The sequence below is a fragment of the Takifugu flavidus genome, chromosome 13 (genome assembly GCF_003711565.1).
Source record: "Takifugu flavidus isolate HTHZ2018 chromosome 13, ASM371156v2, whole genome shotgun sequence".
Classification (NCBI taxonomy): domain Eukaryota; kingdom Metazoa; phylum Chordata; class Actinopteri; order Tetraodontiformes; family Tetraodontidae; genus Takifugu; species Takifugu flavidus.
The window spans coordinates 6,627,491-6,645,379 of record NC_079532.1 but is presented as its reverse complement, the minus strand read 5'-3'; the positions used below and the strand labels follow the sequence as shown (position 1 = coordinate 6,645,379).

Below are 17,889 nucleotides of genomic sequence, written 5' to 3'. Positions count from 1 at the left end.
TGCTTTCGGCATCTGTTATTTATCATATTGGAATGAGCGCAAAACATGCTGTATAAAATTACAAACCCTAAATGTCATTCGCAGTTTATATTTTTGGCATATTCTCTATTTTTTTCCTCCTCCCTTAGTTCTTTGATTCTTGCCTTGATTGAAATGGACAAAACTGCAGGCAAAATAACACCCTGCAGTTGTTGGAGAACTTATCTGCTGAAGAGCGATACACATTAATGGTGCCTTGAATGACCCATTTATGCCTAAATCCTCTATTCCCATCTTGAAAAATCACAAGATGGGAATAGAGGAGCAGGTTGGAAACGTTTTACTCGTATAGCGGCTCAGTTCTGACCCGTGAGAGAATTTCTATCTAATTTTTTTTTTTTTTAGAAATGTCCCTTCAGTCCTACCAGCACCTGCAATGAATTTTAGGAATACTTGAACATTTTGGGCAGCGTGTTCTTGGCCACAGTGACAGCAAGAGTCTCAGCCAAGAAACATCTCGGAGCAGAGGTTTGAGGAAGCCACAACATGTGGTTATTATACGCGGGGTTTTGTACGGATGAGCCGAACAATAAAGCGTTGATGAGTGAGCTTTACCTCAGTGCTTGTTGATCTATGACATGTGAACATGTTGTGCCCTCCAGGGAGGCGTGTTGGTGCGGTGGTGAGCACACTGGTCCTGCTTTAATACGTGTTCCCCCCGATGTCTCCGTGGAGCTTCCTGAAGCACTTTGGCTTTCCACCACAGTTCAAAACAACATGCGTGTCGGCTTAGCTGGAGACTCTAAATTGCCCCTAGTTGGAACTGAGGTCAAATGTTGTGACAGAATCCGGCTGCAGGGAAGATCACCGCCACAAGATGGCGCTGCTCCTTACCCTGATTCAACAGAGGCTGTTAAAACCCAGATGATCTGGTTCGATCAGGGACTGTTCTCAAGTTAAAGGCCTCTCTAAGATGTGGAACAGGCTATGGATGTGCGCGGGGAAGTCAGTTTCTTAGGGTTGAATATTATTATTATTCTTTTCGCATGGCTCCGGTCAGAGTTTTAATCCCATCCATAATAACAGGCTACAATTGTATTTAAAATGTTTAAGGACATTTATTTAGGTTCTACTAAATGGGTGTGAAATGCACCCAAGGATGAAGATGATTGTATTAGACCCATCAATGAATGGTGGGACATTTCAGACACATACTGGGGACAATGGGGATGAGTGAATGGGTGGATGGGGGCGCGCTCCCAGTCACGCCCACGATGCGCGTCAGTCACACCGTGTCAGAGATGAGAGAGAGGCGAGGAGAAGCACAAAGAAGGGGAGAGGAAAGGCGAAGGAGGAGGAGGAGGAGGAGGAGGTCTGCGCAAACCCCGCCTCCGGCCACGGATCCTGCGCGGATCCTTATCCACAGCCCCGCACGTTGGCTGGAGAGAGAGAAACAAGGCAGGGAGAGGAAGCTGGGGGAGCAGCGACCGCACCATGGCCCAAACCCGCAGCTCTCAGCTCCGCACAGTGTCCGATCGCAGCGCGCCTCCACCGCAGCCGAGCCCCGCACGGATCAGACAGTCGCGCACCAGAAGCGGGTCCAGATGAACGGGCAGCCGCACCTGGACAAAATGAGGGTCATCTTCATCCAAAACGCCGGTTTCGTCGCAGCTTTCTCGCCTTTTAGACGTGAGTCGGTGATGTCGGCAGCGTTTAGGACGACAGATAAGGTGACCGATCTACAATCAGCCTCGGCTGGGTCATGTCAGGCAATTAAGGAGTGAGGAGAGCCATATTTGTTCGATTATTCGATTCGAGCTTGCACACGTTATTGCCAATATATCATCTTTAAATCGAAAGTGTAGTCGGCTTTCGGCATGCTGCCTGCTGACCATTTCTGAATACATATTTCTAGTACGAAATCCATAGATTTTAGTGTTATTGGGGATATAGGACTATGTATCAGGTAATTATAGACCGATGATGTCATTTTAGACTTTTTAATACGTAATCCATAGTAGACTGATTATATAGCGATAATATCATGAATAGGTAGGAGGAATTCTCATTGATCAGAGCATATTGATCAGCTGAGACAATCTGGAAATGTTATCCACATGTAATAATGTGACTAGTATGTAATTTATTTATTTATTGTCTCTCTTATTAGACCCGTGAGTATTATCAGTTTCAGGTAGATAGTTTGATATATTTAACAGTGGGAAGGGCGCTTGAACGCCTCCCCGCTTAGATGGAAACCGCTTATTTATCGCCCCACCGGGGGGCAACTCGTCCCGGGACCCAGAAGGGCCATGCCTCCGCGGGCAAACCGGCGGGGGGCGACCCCTCCCCTCCCCAGCCAAATCCAACCGTGCTGCCCGCAAGCTCGCCCGACGAGACACCTGGACGGAGGACCTCCGGCGTGAAGAAGCACCACCACAAGCACAACCTGAAGCACCGCTACGAGCTCCTGGAGACGCTGGGACGGGGCACCTACGGCAAGGTCAAGAAGGCCATCGAGCGGCACTCGGGCAGAGAGGTGAGTGAGGCAGAGGCGCTCCCTCTCTGCAGCTGTTGTGGCTTTAAACCAGGACAGAAAAGTCCCTGAATGATTGCTTTTGTTGCACAGAGGAGCGTGTGCATGTCTTTCCCTGGGGGGGGGGGAATTCCCCGAAGCATTCTTAGAGTCTGGGAGTTGTGGTTCGCACACGCCTTGTGCTGTGCTGGGCCTCACGACCGGATGCTGGTGTGAAAATCCGGCTACTGACTGACGTGACCTCAGTGATCAGAGCCCCCCCGAAGACAGATAACCACCCTTTCTAACCGCGCCCCCCCCCAGCTTCGCTTTAATCGCCGCAGTTTTGTGTTCACGTTTTGCTCCGGGTCTGTCTGCAGTGTTCTCCCTCCCCTGACGTTTGCACGTGTACCAGGATTTGACCCCCGATCCAGTTTTGGCAGGATGCGAGGAACTTTCCGAGCGCTGCGGATGCCGGGAGGGGGGGCGGAGGGGAGGTATAGGTCAACAATGTCCACCAGTGGTTTTATAGCTCCTGGCAGATCTGCTGCTGGAGAGGGGGAACATGACCCTGCTGCCAGGGGCTTAGTTTCTCCAGGCCTGTCCTACTTGGCCCCTCGTCCTCGTGTTTTCCTCTTCCTTTTTTCTTTTTTTTTTGCCACAACAGCTCTGAAGTGAAACAGTAGCCTTTAAAACTCCAACGGAAATTTCAAACGTTCTTATTTCGACATGCACAGAGAAGCTAAACCAGAAAGGGCTGAACTGATGTGCGGATGACATTTCCAAACCCAAACCTCTCTGACACGAACCCGGTTCTGGTACGAACCTCTCGGAGGCCGTTCCAGGTCCTGGTGCGCGTGGGTAATTGGGCCGCATCGCCCGGCAGATGAGCTGCTCCTCCTCTGGTATTTAAGGCTTGGAAAACTCACAGAAACCCTCTAAGTAAACAACTCGTCCGCCGTCGGTTTGGGCGCTGCGGTCCCTTCACGTGGATCCAGCTGCCTTCAGATTTAAAATAGCGCGTTGCTAAAGTACAGGACTTCCTCGCGGCGCCGCGTTTTTTTCATGTGGGAGTTTGTGTATCTTAGGGAAGTCCGCCGAGAACCGCCTCCCCTCCGCGTGGAGTTCCAGCACGCCGCAGACAGACGAAGCCCCCGCTTCGAAGACGAAGCCTTCGGTGGCCACGTGCGTCCGGCTCGGCACTCTGAGGGTTTGCTTGACCTTTGACCTGAAGCCAGTCGCTCTTGCCTGTGTGGCAGCGGGGGCAGTTATGTAATTATATGACACTCAAGCGTACAGTCGGAGCGAAATAAAAAAAAACTTTACGAGTGTTTGATGCGTGATAGTGAGATGGAGAGAAAGATTGATGATCATTCGTGCGCACGTTGATTAGCCTGTCAGAGGAAGTGGCAGTGATTGATGGCTTTATTGAGCCGAGACAAATTTAGGGATGGTAGACGTCCTGATCTGCAGCGCAGGTGGAGGCGCCTGCGCGGGGAAGAAGCGGTGCACGTTTGCATGCTCGGGAGACTTGAGCGTGTGTGTCATGTTGACGAACGTGAAAAGGTCGCGGTGACAGCAGGGCCTAAAATGGGCCGGGACACATGAAAGGTCACTGGCGGCAGGAAATGAGATGGAGGGGAAGGTTAATATCCTGTATGGGGCGCTGTTTCATATATGAAGGGGGGCGGGGGAGGCTGCACAGAGACACAGGGAAGCCCTCCGCCAAAATAAGAAGGGTCGAAGGGTTAGAGTCGCATTAACGTCAGCTTATAGCACCAGATTACATCACCTCCCAACAATTGGGCCTCTGGAGAGGCGCACAAGGCAAAACACTCCTGCTCTATATGTGGTGCTGTTGATCAGCTCCTACGGTTCCTGGCTGCGTTTGAGAAGATGTGGAAACCCGGTGGGCCCTCGTTCTCTTACTCACCCTCTGTGATTCAGCCGCGCACCCTCAAAGCGTCTGATCGCCATGGTCTCCAGATGGGGGGGGGGGGCAGCATCCGATGGATACTTCATCTATTTTAATGGCCTGAGAACGAGCAGGGAGATGTCAGGCTCCAGTGGAGCGGAGCAAAGCGCCGACTTTCACTTCAAACGACCTGTGTGATGCACGGGGTTGGGATGGGGTGGGGTGGGGGGTCCAGACGAGGCCGGCTCCATACCTGTAGGGGGGGAGCAGTGGTGCAGCACCTGTTAGCAGTGAGTGACAGTAATAGAGATCCACTTAAGGACGAGCACAACCGTGTCGGCCGGCGAGCGGCTGATCCGCAGTCCACTCCGATGATCCGCGTCGGGGTCCAGACGGGGGAATATGAGGAGAAGATACGAGAAAATACCTGGCTTTGTCTCCGAGAGGAGCTGGCCTGTTCCGTTTGTGGCACGGAATGCGATTCGGATGGCGGCGGCTAAAGGCTTTTCTTCACACACTCCTCAAATCCGCCTCGCTGCTCAACATCAGGGTTTTGAAAAAGAGGCGTTCCATCGAGTTATGAAGTGCCGATGAGTCTCCTGATGTTAGAGAGACTCGCGCAACCGTTGCCAATTATGAGCAGAGCTTGAGGACACCCCCACCTCAGACCACATTTTGTTCATTATCATATCATTTATCTTAAATCTTTGCAATCGCAGCATCATTTGGAAGGAGCCATTCCGGTCTGGGGTTATTTTTATTGATGTACACAGTAATTAGCTTGGCAATCGCTACTGGTTGTGGTTGCTGCTGCATGGGATAAAGCTGGGCTCCCTGGAATACTTTTACTAGTGTGGAGAGGACAAAAGTTTAAACTAACAGGATTCTGAGTGAACAGACTCAACACCGTCCCGTTCAAAGCAAACCCAGCGTCCATTTCCGAATGTTTAGGCTACAATTATGGCGACTTGTGCTCGACTGCGTATTTTGCATTGGTCCATATGGAGGAGGCTGCAAACCTCTTATTGCCTGAGGTTAAAGATTTGACTTATTCAAGTTGAGGTTGGCTCCTACTTCATCAGCAGCTTTTATCAGGAAAAAATTGCACTCGCACCATTAATTTGGCGTCTTGTGGACCTTCTGACGAGGGAAAAAAAACCAACATTAGGGGTTGAGTGTTAAGACCTGTCATAGATAACACTGATAGATTAGCACTGATTTTCTTGAGTTTGCCTGCAAAGATTACTGAATAATTATCCCCATAAATATTCAAGATGGCTTAGCGTGAAATCTCAAACAGACGTTTACAGTGTCCAGAGAGCCCACTTATACTGTCGATCCCCAGCACCACCGTGTAGCTGACATTTGTGGCTTTGAGGGAAGCGTCTCCTTAACTACTGGGTGGATTGCCCTGGAATTCTGTTCAGACTTTCGCTGCCAACAGCGGATTGTAATAAGTTTTTTGGAACTTGCACGGGTGCAATCATCGGGCCACAGTTTTATCCCCAAATACCTGAAAGGAAGGGTATTCCCATCAGCTTTAGCTCCCCCGCGTGTTACACGGCTAACACAGCACGTTAAAAACACACGCGACATGCAAGTATTTTAACTGCTAACATTATCATAAGCACAGATAACGCTGCAGCATATCTCCTAATGTTATCTAGATGGTTGTCATGGACCCTGACCTCTTTGGCTCGGATCAGAACCCAGCCCAAACACTGAGTTGTATCCAGTTTATGTGAGGTCAGGGCTCACGGCAGAACTGTGAGTCACGTAGTTTGAAACAAATGGAGCGCTTTTCTTTTGCATTATACATAAAGGAGGCGAGATTCCACAATGAGAGACTAAGATGATTAATAGTTGACTGATTTCACTGCCATGAGGTTCGTTGCTCAGTTGGAGGCGTTTGATGGTGAGCAGTGTGTTCTGAATCTGTTCTTCTATCTCTGCCCTTTCCAGGTGGCCATCAAGTCAATTCGGAAGGAGAAGATCAAGGACGAGCAGGACATGGTTCACATCCGCCGAGAGATCGAGATCATGTCGTCCCTCCGCCACCCTCACATCATCTCCATATACGAAGGTGAAGGTCTGCAGCGTCGAGGCACACGCACGCTCGCATGCACGTGCAAGGCACAGCCACGCATGCCGGTCTCATTTTGCCAAATCTCGCCCCACCCTGAGCTTGCTCGGCACTCGTGGCCCGGCTCCAGAATTGTCATGTTATGACATGTGGATGTCATAATAGGAGCTGGACTACAGCTCTGGGATGTTATTCATCTCCTCTCCTCCGTTTGCCTGCCTGAGCCGGTTAAAGTCTGGATGGCTTTGACAATGCGCATCTGGATCTGTGTGTGCGTGCATGTGTTGAAGGTTTGTGTGTAAAAGGGGGGGTGGGTATTCTGAGGGATTGTCTCTCCACATCTTAGACGTCTCATGTCTTGTCTCCTCTGGTCTTGATCTCAGGGCCAGACATCTGCTGATACTTAGAGACAACTGCAGCTGGGAATCAGTGCGTGTGCAAGTCTCCTTTAAGACTCGTGTACACGTGTATCCACCTAGAGAGGCACCCAGGTCTGCACCCGAGTCCAGTCCAATGCACTGTGAAGGGAGGAAAGACCCAAGTCCTTCCCCAGAGCAATAGCAATATATATGTGCGTCTTGGGGAGAAGCTCATAAACTATCAAAGGCTTCAAGCCAAGCTCATGTTCCCTCTGGGATCTTTTTATATATGAGTCCTTTTAAATGACCCCAATCACGCTGCAAGGAAAGGTGGGTTCAAATTAATAGCGAGTGTAAAGGTTAAACAATTCCCATTGAATTCCCTCAGAATATTGCTCGCAATTCATCACCGCTTATAATGTAGCCGGGGCCTGCGTACAGGTAGTTAAAGTCACAATGTGCGGCACTTTTGTGTGATTTGTGACTTTTTTCCTCCCGCCTGTGTAAACAAAGCAACAGTTTCGGTGCCCTTTTCAGGAACGCGGCGAATTGTATCTCGCTCTCCTATCTTTATAGTCCCACTCCCCAATTTGGTGCTCGCAGTGTGAATATATGACAAACATCTTTTATTTGCTCTGGGAATGTGCCAACAGTCAGCTGGAGGGCTGAAGTGCAGCTGACTTGAATGTTATGTTGGAGAATGATTAAACAAACGCCGATCTTTATAAACTCCCAGGCCGTTTGGCGCGCCTGATCGTGCTTCCAGCTCTAAAACTCAACCAGACCCATTGCTCTTCAACCGCTCCGCTTATACCCGGTGTTTACTGTTGTGGTCTGGCCCACACCCAGCTCAGTGATATATTTTTGAGGGCCTTAGGTTCGAGGATCTGGGAACACCCTCCTGAGCAGCCCCTGCTAACAGCCTTGCGTGAATCAAAGCCGAACCAGATGTGTTGGAGGATGGATTGTTACCACTCCCTCTGATTCTGCATCCATCAGCATACCGTGAGGGGGTTTTCCTGTCACTCCTGGTGCGTTGCGCTCTCTTTGCTAGAATACACGGATGACCCAGACGCATCCTGCAAACACAGCGGCCACCGCAAGTGAAAGTGCGGTGGCAGAAGTCTGACCATCCTGCAGAGAATAAAGAAGGAGACTGGGAGATTTTATTTGCTTTCTTTGCCCGAGCTGTGATTCACGGTGTGGTACGATCCGCCACTACAGCCAGCTGAGGCTTCTCTAAAAAGTCGCCCGCTCTGCAGCTTCCCGTTGATTCATGATGTCTGTGTGTAAATGTGACATTTGTTTCCATCCGCTGACTCCCAGCAAGAAAACAAAGCGTTGTCCAAAAAACTGTTCCTTTTTAGGGGAAAGGGGGGAATCGTGAGGTGATATAAAGTTAACAGACATTAAAAACAATGGCCCAGCTGTGAGGGAGAACATTTATTGCATTCATTATGCCGCGTGCTCTCAAGGTGACATAATCCACGCAGGTAAATTAAACCACGAAGATCTTTTTATTGCAGTAGCTTGATAACAAAGTAAAGATTTGTCCAAAACACATTTCCAGTCAGGTTACCTGCAGCAACTCCATAAAATTAAAAAAAAGTTCCAGTGTGAACCCGTGAAGCCAAAAAAGCGTTTGAAAGGCTTTTAGCCATGGGTGCAAATTACTTGGATTTGATGGCTTAACTTGCTCATAAAAACTCAGTGAGTGACAAAGGAGCCACACTGGTAGGTGGCCGCCCGAATGGGTCACAACAAACACCAGTTATGTAAGCTAGGTAATTATTTCACCACTGGGGGTCAAAGGTGGCGGTCCCAGTGCTGAGAATTGGCTCTTAGAGCGCAGCCTGACGTGACTGACTGAGCGAGTGTCAGCCCAGGTTAGCGCCGCGTCCACCAATCAGGGCTGCCTCCGCAACCCCCCAGGCACAATCAGGGAGCATTATCATCACTCAGCAACTGTGTGTTTTTGTAGAGGATTATATCTTTAAAAGGGCCCTGGGAGGAGGCTGAGGGAAGTGTAGTGTGACAAACTATGAAGGTGCTCACTCAAGGGTGTGGAAAGCAGAGGCCCTTGCCCCCCCCCGACCCCGCTGTGTGGGAAAACCAACCCACACAATAATGACTCTTAATGCCAAATACATCGTTGTCATCTCCACATGTTCACTTCCCTCGTGGCGACGGAGCGAGAGTGTCGAACACGTTGAAGCCTTCAGTTTGGGATCTGAAGTACACAAACGAGGGTTTTCGGGTGCTTTCTGCCAAATTGGTCACTGTGATCTTTTGTTTCTTGGAAACATGCTGCTGCGGTTGAGATTGTACAAGTGCGTTGCGAAATGTGTTGACATGAGACGGAGTTCAAGCGCGTCAAGGTCACCGTCTGACACCGATCGAATGCCAGCCCCCCCCTTCCCCGTCCTGCGAGGCCGACTGTTGCTCTCCTTGACTTCCTGCTCCGTCTGTTTTCACCACGCTGGTCTCCGAGGAGCGGGCCTGATTGAGTTAACAGCCCCTCCTTGTGTCCCAGCCAGACACATGAGGTGGAGATTGGGTGATGTAACCCAGAGAGAAGTAATGTGGAGCTCTTGCTTCAAAACAAGGGGGGGGGTCAATTGATTTGCCCTGTTTTTATTTTCACATAACAACCTTCTTCCATCTTTAAGAGCTTAACCTGCTGGCGTCCTGTTTCCTTCCATGAGTTTAGATTTATTTCTCCAAACGGAGGTATGAACTGAGTCCAGCTGGTCTCTGGTCTTTTCACAGTGTTTGAGAACAAGGACAAGATCGTGATTGTGATGGAGTATGCCAGCAAGGGCGAGCTCTACGACTACATCAGCGAGCGCCGACGCCTGAGCGAGCGGGAGACCCGGCACTTCTTTAGACAGATAGTCTCCGCCGTGCATCACTGCCACAAGGTGAGGACGTCCCAACTGAAAAGCCTCCACATTTATTGTGCTGCTCCCTTTAAGCTGCCTTTGCCTCCGTTGCGCTCGGCCAATATCAGCTTTTCCAGGCTGAAGCGCCTATTTGAACGTGAACAACGCGTCTTCGGGGTCCGTAGCTGGTTAATCTGCAGACCCTCGACACGTCGCGCTGGCCGCTGCCTGCTGGTTTGAGGGGTCATCTGTTTCTGAGTGAAGATGGAACACATGCTGGCTTTATTCCATCTCCCGCTCTGATTAGTCTCCTGCGAGTAGGTCCAGCAGTAATTCCGTCCGTGTTTCTGACACGCTGATGGATGTCCCCAGATCCCCCTAAAGCCTTTCCCTCGAGAGCCCCAACCCCACCCCCGTCACCCCCTGTTCTGCACCTCATTAACAATAATCAAAACATCTCAGCATGTTCGCATGACCGCCCCCCCCCCATCCACTTCCTATCTGCTGTGATGTCATGGACCTCAGACAGGAGTGTCCTATGTGTCCATGAATCATTATCCTTAGATAATCCCTGGTGTGAATCACTGACACGTCCAACAGGCAACTATGCATTGTTTTCCTCCACCAATCACAGAGCCGCCCGGGTCATGTGATTATGAGCTCTTTACTCGCCATCATCCAGTCAGCGCTACCCCGAAGAGGAGCGTTCACTTTCCGCACGCGGCATGAGTCGCGCCTGTCTGCATACCACATGTTAATTCCCAGGCTCTTTCTTCTTTTCTGGACCCCTGAATTAACAGCATATTTGTTTTTAATCCCATGAAGTTGCGAGAACATCGTTCATACGGGGCGGTAATTACAAGATCATGTATATGTGACACATGTGAACCATTTCCAAAAAGAACATCGCAGCAGATGTTGGTACGGAGACCCCAGAGGGGACAAGGCCAATTAAAGAGTACTAGACCAAAGGACGGTGTTGGATTCCCCCGGAGAGCTGCCAGCCAGCATTGTCAGTGTAAATCCTGGCTCACTGCTGCAGACTGTTTGTTACTTGGCTCCACCACGTATGAATTATGTATTGATGGATGAATCAATTATACGTTTTTCCCCTCGTTCTTTTTCAGAATGGTGTCGTGCACAGGGATCTGAAACTGGAAAATGTGCTACTGGACGAGAACCACAACATTAAGGTACTTGAACCTTTTGCTTTCCACAACTGAGGGGAGAGAATCAAATAATGAGATTTATCCGTCGAAGCTCACGTGTCCTGGGTTTCTGCAGATTGCTGACTTTGGACTGTCCAACCTATACCATAAAGACAAGTTGCTGCAAACCTTCTGTGGCAGTCCACTCTACGCGTCCCCTGAGATCGTCAACGGGAGGCCGTACCGCGGCCCAGAGGTGGGTCCTTGTTTGCCGACGGGTGCGTTTATTCATTTTTTTTAGGACAGGATGATTTAACTGGTTTATTCGGCTTTAATCATCATTATCTCTGTAATTATTATCATCACACAGAATATACACAGCACTGGATGGGATTACTTTGTCTTCCTTTGATTGGATTACTGTTAGTCAATGGAAAGCTCCTTGCCCACTAATGCTCAACGGGTCAAATATTGCCTCCCCTCCCTGAGCTGTGGCCTTTGAAGTGAGGAACTGAAGGATGTTTTTCCTCCTTTCTCCCTTTTATAATGGGATGGAAATGAATTGCACAGCCTCAAAAAGACGCTCAAGGTCAATATCAAACGACTGCGGTCAAAGAGAGAGTGAAATTGTTTCCTCTCAGCTGCATACCTGGTAATTGCAGTGATTCTGGAGGGCGTTGTCCTTGCATTGCTGGGATAAAACAAAGCGAAAGCAGGGAAAAGCTTGTTTTTTTTATTCAACTCCAACCATTCAATTTAGCATAATTCTCTATAATTTACTCCAGAGTGTCAGAATGGGATGGCGGTACGATCCCAATCAAAATTACAGAACTTCGGTTGGGGCGAGACCACAAATTACAGCAAAACACTGGCAGCAAAAATAGAACACAACAATGGCGCATGCCCTGCCTCGCCCTGGGAACAGACCAGTGACAACAAAAGAGTGAAGCATTCTTGATGTGGCTCCAGATCCTTAGGAAGAGTTAATGGGTGAGCAAACAGCTCTTATCTGATTTCCTTTGGCGAGTCTATGGTTTAAAGCTTTAGCGACTGGCGCTAGGAATACACTCATCTTTCTCAGCGTCCCCCCGCTGTCAGTCATAGGCAGAAACCCACAAGGAGACAGGGATTGCTGTCTCCTGCGAGTCTTCAGGGACCAGGTGGTCTCTCTTCCCTTCCCTTCCCTGCCAGACTCGCTGCCTGGTTCTGTTCCCACCACTTCCCACACAGCTCTGCACCTTCTCATGTCCCAGACGGCGAGTCTTATGTAACGGCTTCCTTAGAAAGCCACATCGCATTAGGTCGCTGGTCAGAAAGTACTTGCTTCTGCCTGGCAGAGCAGGAGAGATCAGGGAGGAGTTATCTGTGTGGAAACAAGCCATTTCCCAGTGGAGTAATGGGATTTGTGAGTACTTCCATGGAAGACTTGCACCGCTCTTGCAGGGATGTACTTGTGTGCTAAGCTTACGTGAGGCTAAATGAATGATTATTTTGTCTACATCAGGTGGACAGCTGGGCTCTGGGGGTGCTGCTGTATACGCTTGTTTATGGAACCATGCCATTTGACGGGGGAGACCACAAGAACCTCATTCGCCAGATTAGCAACGGCGAGTACAAAGAGCCGACTCAGTCGTCAGGTAACGCAGAAACTCTGGCTCCTCTTTTTCAAATCACAATGAGAAAACAATGGCTTTTTCTTGAAAACAGGAGCAATTTCTGAAATGTGCTGGGGAACATTAGTTTAACCTTATTCCTTTTCTGTTAGATGCTCGAGGACTGATCCGCTGGATGCTGATGGTGAACCCCGAGCGGCGAGCCACAGTAGAGGACATAGCTAACCACTGGTGGGTAAACTGGGGCTGGAAGAACAGCGTGTGCGACTGCGAGACCCAACGCGACCACGGAGGCTCGCCCATGCTGGCCCGCTTCATCGATTGGCAGAACCGCACTGAGCCACGTAGTTCCGGAGTCAAGGGGGCGGCCATGCCACAGCTGCTGCGCCAGAGGCCCAAAAAGTCCAAGAAAGAGAACGCAGAAGCAGGACAGTCAGGTTGTGGAGCAGAAGATAAGCCCGGGCTGAAGAGACCCAAAGGAATCCTGAAGACCAGGCACACGGAGGAGCAGCAGTCTGCCAGTGGGGAGGAGGTGGAGCTGCGTCAGGCGGCGCTTCCTCAGCAAGCTGAAGGTGGAGAAGAAGCCTCCAGCCCAGACCAAGAGGAAGAGGAGAGGAGTCTAGCTGGAGGTTCCCCAGCCAAGATGGTGCCCTCTCTGCCTAAAAAGGGCATCTTGAAGAACAATCAGCAGCGGGAATCAGGGTACTACTCCTCACCAGAACGCAGCGAGTCCTCTGAGCTTTTAGGGGGTGCGAGTATGTCTCTGGTGGCCACCTCTCCACCAAAGAGGATGATGGGAAGAAAGGGCATCCTGAAGCGAAACGGCAAGTACTCCACCTACAGCGGCCCCCCCTCCGCAGCAGCAGTGGCCGGGGTCCTGGGCGAACCTTCCCCCTCCGCCGACTCGGGTCTGTCCCGCAGCCAGAGTCGGCCCTCCAGCATCGTCGGGGAAGACAGCTCGGTCCTGTCTCTCTCCCCCAGCTCCCTCAGCAGTGCCGAGTGGCATCCTTCGACCCCTCATCTCCGCCCCAACATCAGGGCGTGCGTGTCAGCTGAAAACCTGCTGCATTTGGCCAATTTCAAAGGCTTCCAGGCAGCCCCACCTCACCAGGGACCCAAGTTCACCAGGGGAAGCAAAGCGAAGGGCTCCCCAGGGGACAATGGCAGCTTCACCTTGCTGGGGGACCTGGAAGACATGACTCAGGTGTACCAGCAAGCCCTGGACATCAGCAGCAACCTCACCTAATAGTCAAGCGGCAGAAGAAAAGGGAGCAGAACAGAACTGTGTGTGTGTTTGTGTGTGTTTGTGTGGGTACAGTGTGTAGGTACGGGTGGCCTTAACGACCGGTCTGTTACTGGGATACACCTTCTGGGAAGCCGTGGTTTTGCATTTGAAAACGAAACCATATTGAATGATACATCGTCACGCACACGTGCACGCACTCAAACACTTCGGTGCACTTCACCGGCCTAAGGATATCCAGTTAGGGTCTCACCAACGAGGTAGAGGAGGAGCTGGCACGTGAAAATGCCACCCAGTCCGCTCGCGCGGCCCGCCCAGAGACTACGCTGTGTTCAACATGTTTACATATTCAGCAAAAAGGAAAGTTAGAATCACAAACACGGCCACCAGAACCTGGTGGGCTCCCCCCGCGCTGCACCCATTCTGAGTTTACAGAAGCACCTTAAAACTCACACGGGGCACATGCTTTTGTGATCTTTACTTCCTTAGAAAAAAAAAGAAGAAACAAAACCAGGGTCTTGTTCTGAAAATAACTGACATTGTTTATTATTTATTAATACTGTATGTAGCTTTTAGCTTTAAGTGCAAAACTGGTGGGTCCTGGCTGTTACTGGAAGAGTCCAAAGCTCCTTGTCTCCAATGCTTTGAGGGGAACTGACATATATAATTACCAGAAACAAATATCTACTCTTTATATATAAATATGTCTGCGTTAGTAAAACCAGTAGGCAAATACACCTTTATAAAAGTGTGTGTCCTATATATGCGCATGATACTGTCGAATATGTAGGAAGTGCCTTTTTGATTCATGATATAAATTATGTATGTCACTTCCCTAAAGTGGAGGGGAAAGCCAGGGCAACCCATTATCATTTGTCCTTTTTTGATGTGGAGACCCAGGGCGTTTTGCACGAGCGTGACTGCTGGGGTTCAAAAGTGACTCCTTCTGCTAGTGGGATCACAGACATAAGCCAGGATCTACAGTCCACCTGATAAAGGCCACCTCTGTGGTCTCTGTTGGGTTTAAAGTCCACAGTTTGTCAGCAGTGGAGGCGGCTTGCTTGAGTGCACATTTGCTGGGAGGACCGAAAGGCCTGGAGGGACTCACCTAGTGACACTAGACACCATCTCACAGTCCTGGAATGTGCCTGGTTTCTTAATTTTGGTTGTTTCACATCGTCAAGGCTGATAATACAAGCTATTTAGCAAGAGATTCTTTTTAGGCGGGTTGTTTGAGCAGCCTAAGACAGGTAAAGGTTCAGAACGGTAGTTAATATTTGACCTGAAGCTCTTCAAAAGAGCCAAGCAAAGTAGTTCGGTTTAGCCGACTCAGCAGATTCCCCAGACTGGGCCCGCAGACGTTTCGGTTGCTCATGATCTCTATCAGCCCGAGCCCGAGTCAGCACAGGTGGGATCTGCGTTACTCGCTCATACCTCCCCAACCCCACCCCCTGCTGTGTATACTGGAATATAATGTCCACTAAGCACAATTAGCCAGCTATTGTTTTGACAGAAAAGAGGGAGAAAGCGTGAGCAGAATTACGGCCAGAAGGAGACGAAAGTGTGAAAGTGTGAAGCCTGGATTAGTGCACAGATGGAAGAGGGAGAGGCGGCGTTGCTTTTAGTTTGGAAGGTCTGGTTATGTAGAGTAGCGAGTGTACAGAAAGTGAGTTGAGAGAGCAGATGGAAAGTTTTAGTTCGAAACCAAAGATGTTCTGTGGCTTTGACATGAATCAAGTTTTTTTGTGAGCATAGACGTGACACCAGTGAATGAAATCACCCCCTGCCGGGGCCCAACCTCCTGTTTTATTTTCCTTTTTCTCACTTTTGGAGATGCTGGAGGCTGTTGATACAGCTTGATTGTGACTTCCAGCGTGTGTTCTTTAAGGCCTCGGCGCGTTCACCCACCGGCCAAGAGGTGCAAAGGTGGCTGACATCATCCAAAATATCAAATGATGTGGATGGAAAAACAGTAGATGACCCCGAGGAAGCACATCACGTGTTGGATGTTTTCCTCCCGTGTGAAGGATCGGTCCTGGGTGTGGAGTTCAAATGAAAGACCCCTTGCATATTATATTGCATTTTATTGCCTTTTGTATTTTATTGTCAACTGGATTTACAGTGAGAAAATTATACTATGTTAGTATTTTTGTTTTATTATGCCTCTGTTTTTGATTTTCCAAAATATAAGAAACTTTATATTGCTCTATGTCATCGCAAAAGAATGCCTGCTTCCTTGAAGTGTCAGAAATTCCCTTCAGAAACGGACCGTTAGGACCCGAAATTGGTTTGAGTCCCAGCTTTCCGATGTTTTGATACACCTGTCAGCGAGACAAGCCAAAAAGCGCCTCGCCACGGCAACGCTCGGCTACTGCAAACGAATTGGAACACTGGAAAATGCAAGAAGATGTACTAATATATCAATCGGGGGAAAAAAAATAGTTTCCACCTCTGTTAAAGTAGCGGAGGTTCAAAATGCTGGAACAACTGGAGAAAAAAGGAAATAAAGCAATGGAAAGAATCTGAGTGAACCTTACCTCTGGCAAACTGGAATAAGTGGTGTGTATCGTTTAGTTAGCAGGAAGTCTAATCATAGGAAAACTTGACTGGATTTTGTTATGACATTAAAAAAATAAAATAGTATTAATATGTTATTTAAGTATTATTTTTGTTATGTCTCATTACCATAGTTGGCTATTGTTGGCCACTTGATTTTATTTTATTTTATTTTTTTGGTGATTTCTAGACTGCAAAGGTGGTTTAAGGTGCGTGCCTTTGGTATCTTATAAGATTTTCTTTTTTTGATAATGAAAATTGATATCAATGTTTTTTATACTTGTATTTATTGGTGATCAAGCCATTTCACTTATTACTGAAAACAAACCCTTTCGGTTGGCCGTGCCGGATGTGTTCTGGACAAACTGCACAGGAAAACTTGGAAAGCGGAATCATCTCACTACCAAATCAACAGCCAAATTTAGAGCTGAGAGATCGACTTATGAATATTAAAGCTCCATCAATCCTGTAAAATGTCTTAATTCATCCGCCCGGGTGTATTTCTACTCAACACAATGCCTCTGTTGTACTGTATCAACTCAAATAAATGGATCTGGAAAGTTACACGTGTTTGGTTTGGTGCTGTGTGTGGTCTTTTGGGTTTACGAAAGCTCCGGGAATTAAACACATCGCGCCGTAATCAGAGCATTCCCCCTGAGGAGAACAAAGACAGTAATAAATTGAGATATAATTTTAAAAGGATTAAATATTACTTTGTATATCCCAGTTCTAAACACCCTCCACCTTTTCTGCCTCGGCAGAATAACAGGGTTGAATCCCTGCAGACTTTGAGGTGGGATTCCAAGATGGAAAGATGCTAATATTGCCTTTTAAGTTATTTATATTTGATCCTGTGGTGGAGCTACTTTAATAAATAGTTGCAGGGATCAGAACAGGGCAACGCTACAAATGCTCCATCCTGCAGCTGGGCAGACTTAAAGCAACCCATCAACCATGTCCCCATTTCTTCTTCTTTTCCTGGAATTTCTGACCTAAAAACCTATATGAAACCCCGAAGGGTGTCGGCATCGGCGATCCACTTTTCAAAGGTGATCTATTTTCATCTCCTGAATCAAGTTAACCGTCCGTAAAGGACAAGGCTCAGAATGGGGACGGGTCAGTTAGAAAGCATTCATCCAAGCCTCACAGGGGGACCATTTTTGGGGCACTGCAATTAGCCAGTGTTTCCACCAACTTTCAGCTTAACTGAATCTGATGTTTGTCAAACCCTCAAACCGAGTTAGAAGCATTAAAAAACCATTCGCTCGGGGTTTGAAACGTAGCTGTAAAAGTTTGCAGTATTGTTGCTAATAGGGCACGGCGGTTCTGCTCAGCTCATTGGTCACCATAAATTCCAATTCCAGCCTTCTTGATGGAAATGAGCTCCGTGATCCTTTTTCCAGCTTCAAAAATACTTTAAACTCGATTTTATTCCTCACAAACCTTGTCAAGCTAATTGGGTGAGCACACACAAGGGTTTGTACATTCACCGGATTTTAATCTACAGCAGGCTGCTCCAGACCAGACGATGTCTGACTGTTTTGTACTTTGGGGTTGGGGGGAATAGATGTTCTACAGTCAATGGAAATGGTTTAA

The 17,889-nt window shown here is 48.6% G+C and overlaps 1 protein-coding gene across 1 annotated transcript; it reads left to right on the top strand.

Annotated features, from left to right (window-relative positions):
* The first annotated feature begins 1,329 nt into the window (after positions 1-1,329).
* Positions 1,330-16,857, top strand: nuak1b (NUAK family, SNF1-like kinase, 1b). The gene is made up of 7 exons (XM_057051942.1): positions 1,330-2,518; positions 6,372-6,492; positions 9,621-9,772; positions 10,861-10,926; positions 11,018-11,137; positions 12,386-12,518; positions 12,647-16,857. The coding sequence occupies exons 1-7, from the start codon at positions 2,231-2,233 to the stop codon at positions 13,738-13,740; spliced, it is 1,974 nt and encodes a 657-aa protein (XP_056907922.1). The 5' UTR covers positions 1,330-2,230; the 3' UTR covers positions 13,741-16,857.
* Positions 16,858-17,889: the final 1,032 nt, after the last annotated feature.

What these genes read in the sequence shown, in the direction of transcription:
- nuak1b (XM_057051942.1), top strand. Translation starts at nt 2,231, where the DNA reads ATGGAAACCGCTTATTTATCGCCCCACCGGGGGGCAACTCGTCCCGGG. An exon ending in CCGTGCATCACTGCCACAAG is followed by an intron (nt 9,773 to 10,860) that starts GTGAGGACGTCC and finishes GTTCTTTTTCAG; the next exon opens with AATGGTGTCGTGCACAGGGA. An exon ending in AGAGCCGACTCAGTCGTCAG is followed by an intron (nt 12,519 to 12,646) that starts GTAACGCAGAAA and finishes CTTTTCTGTTAG; the next exon opens with ATGCTCGAGGACTGATCCGC.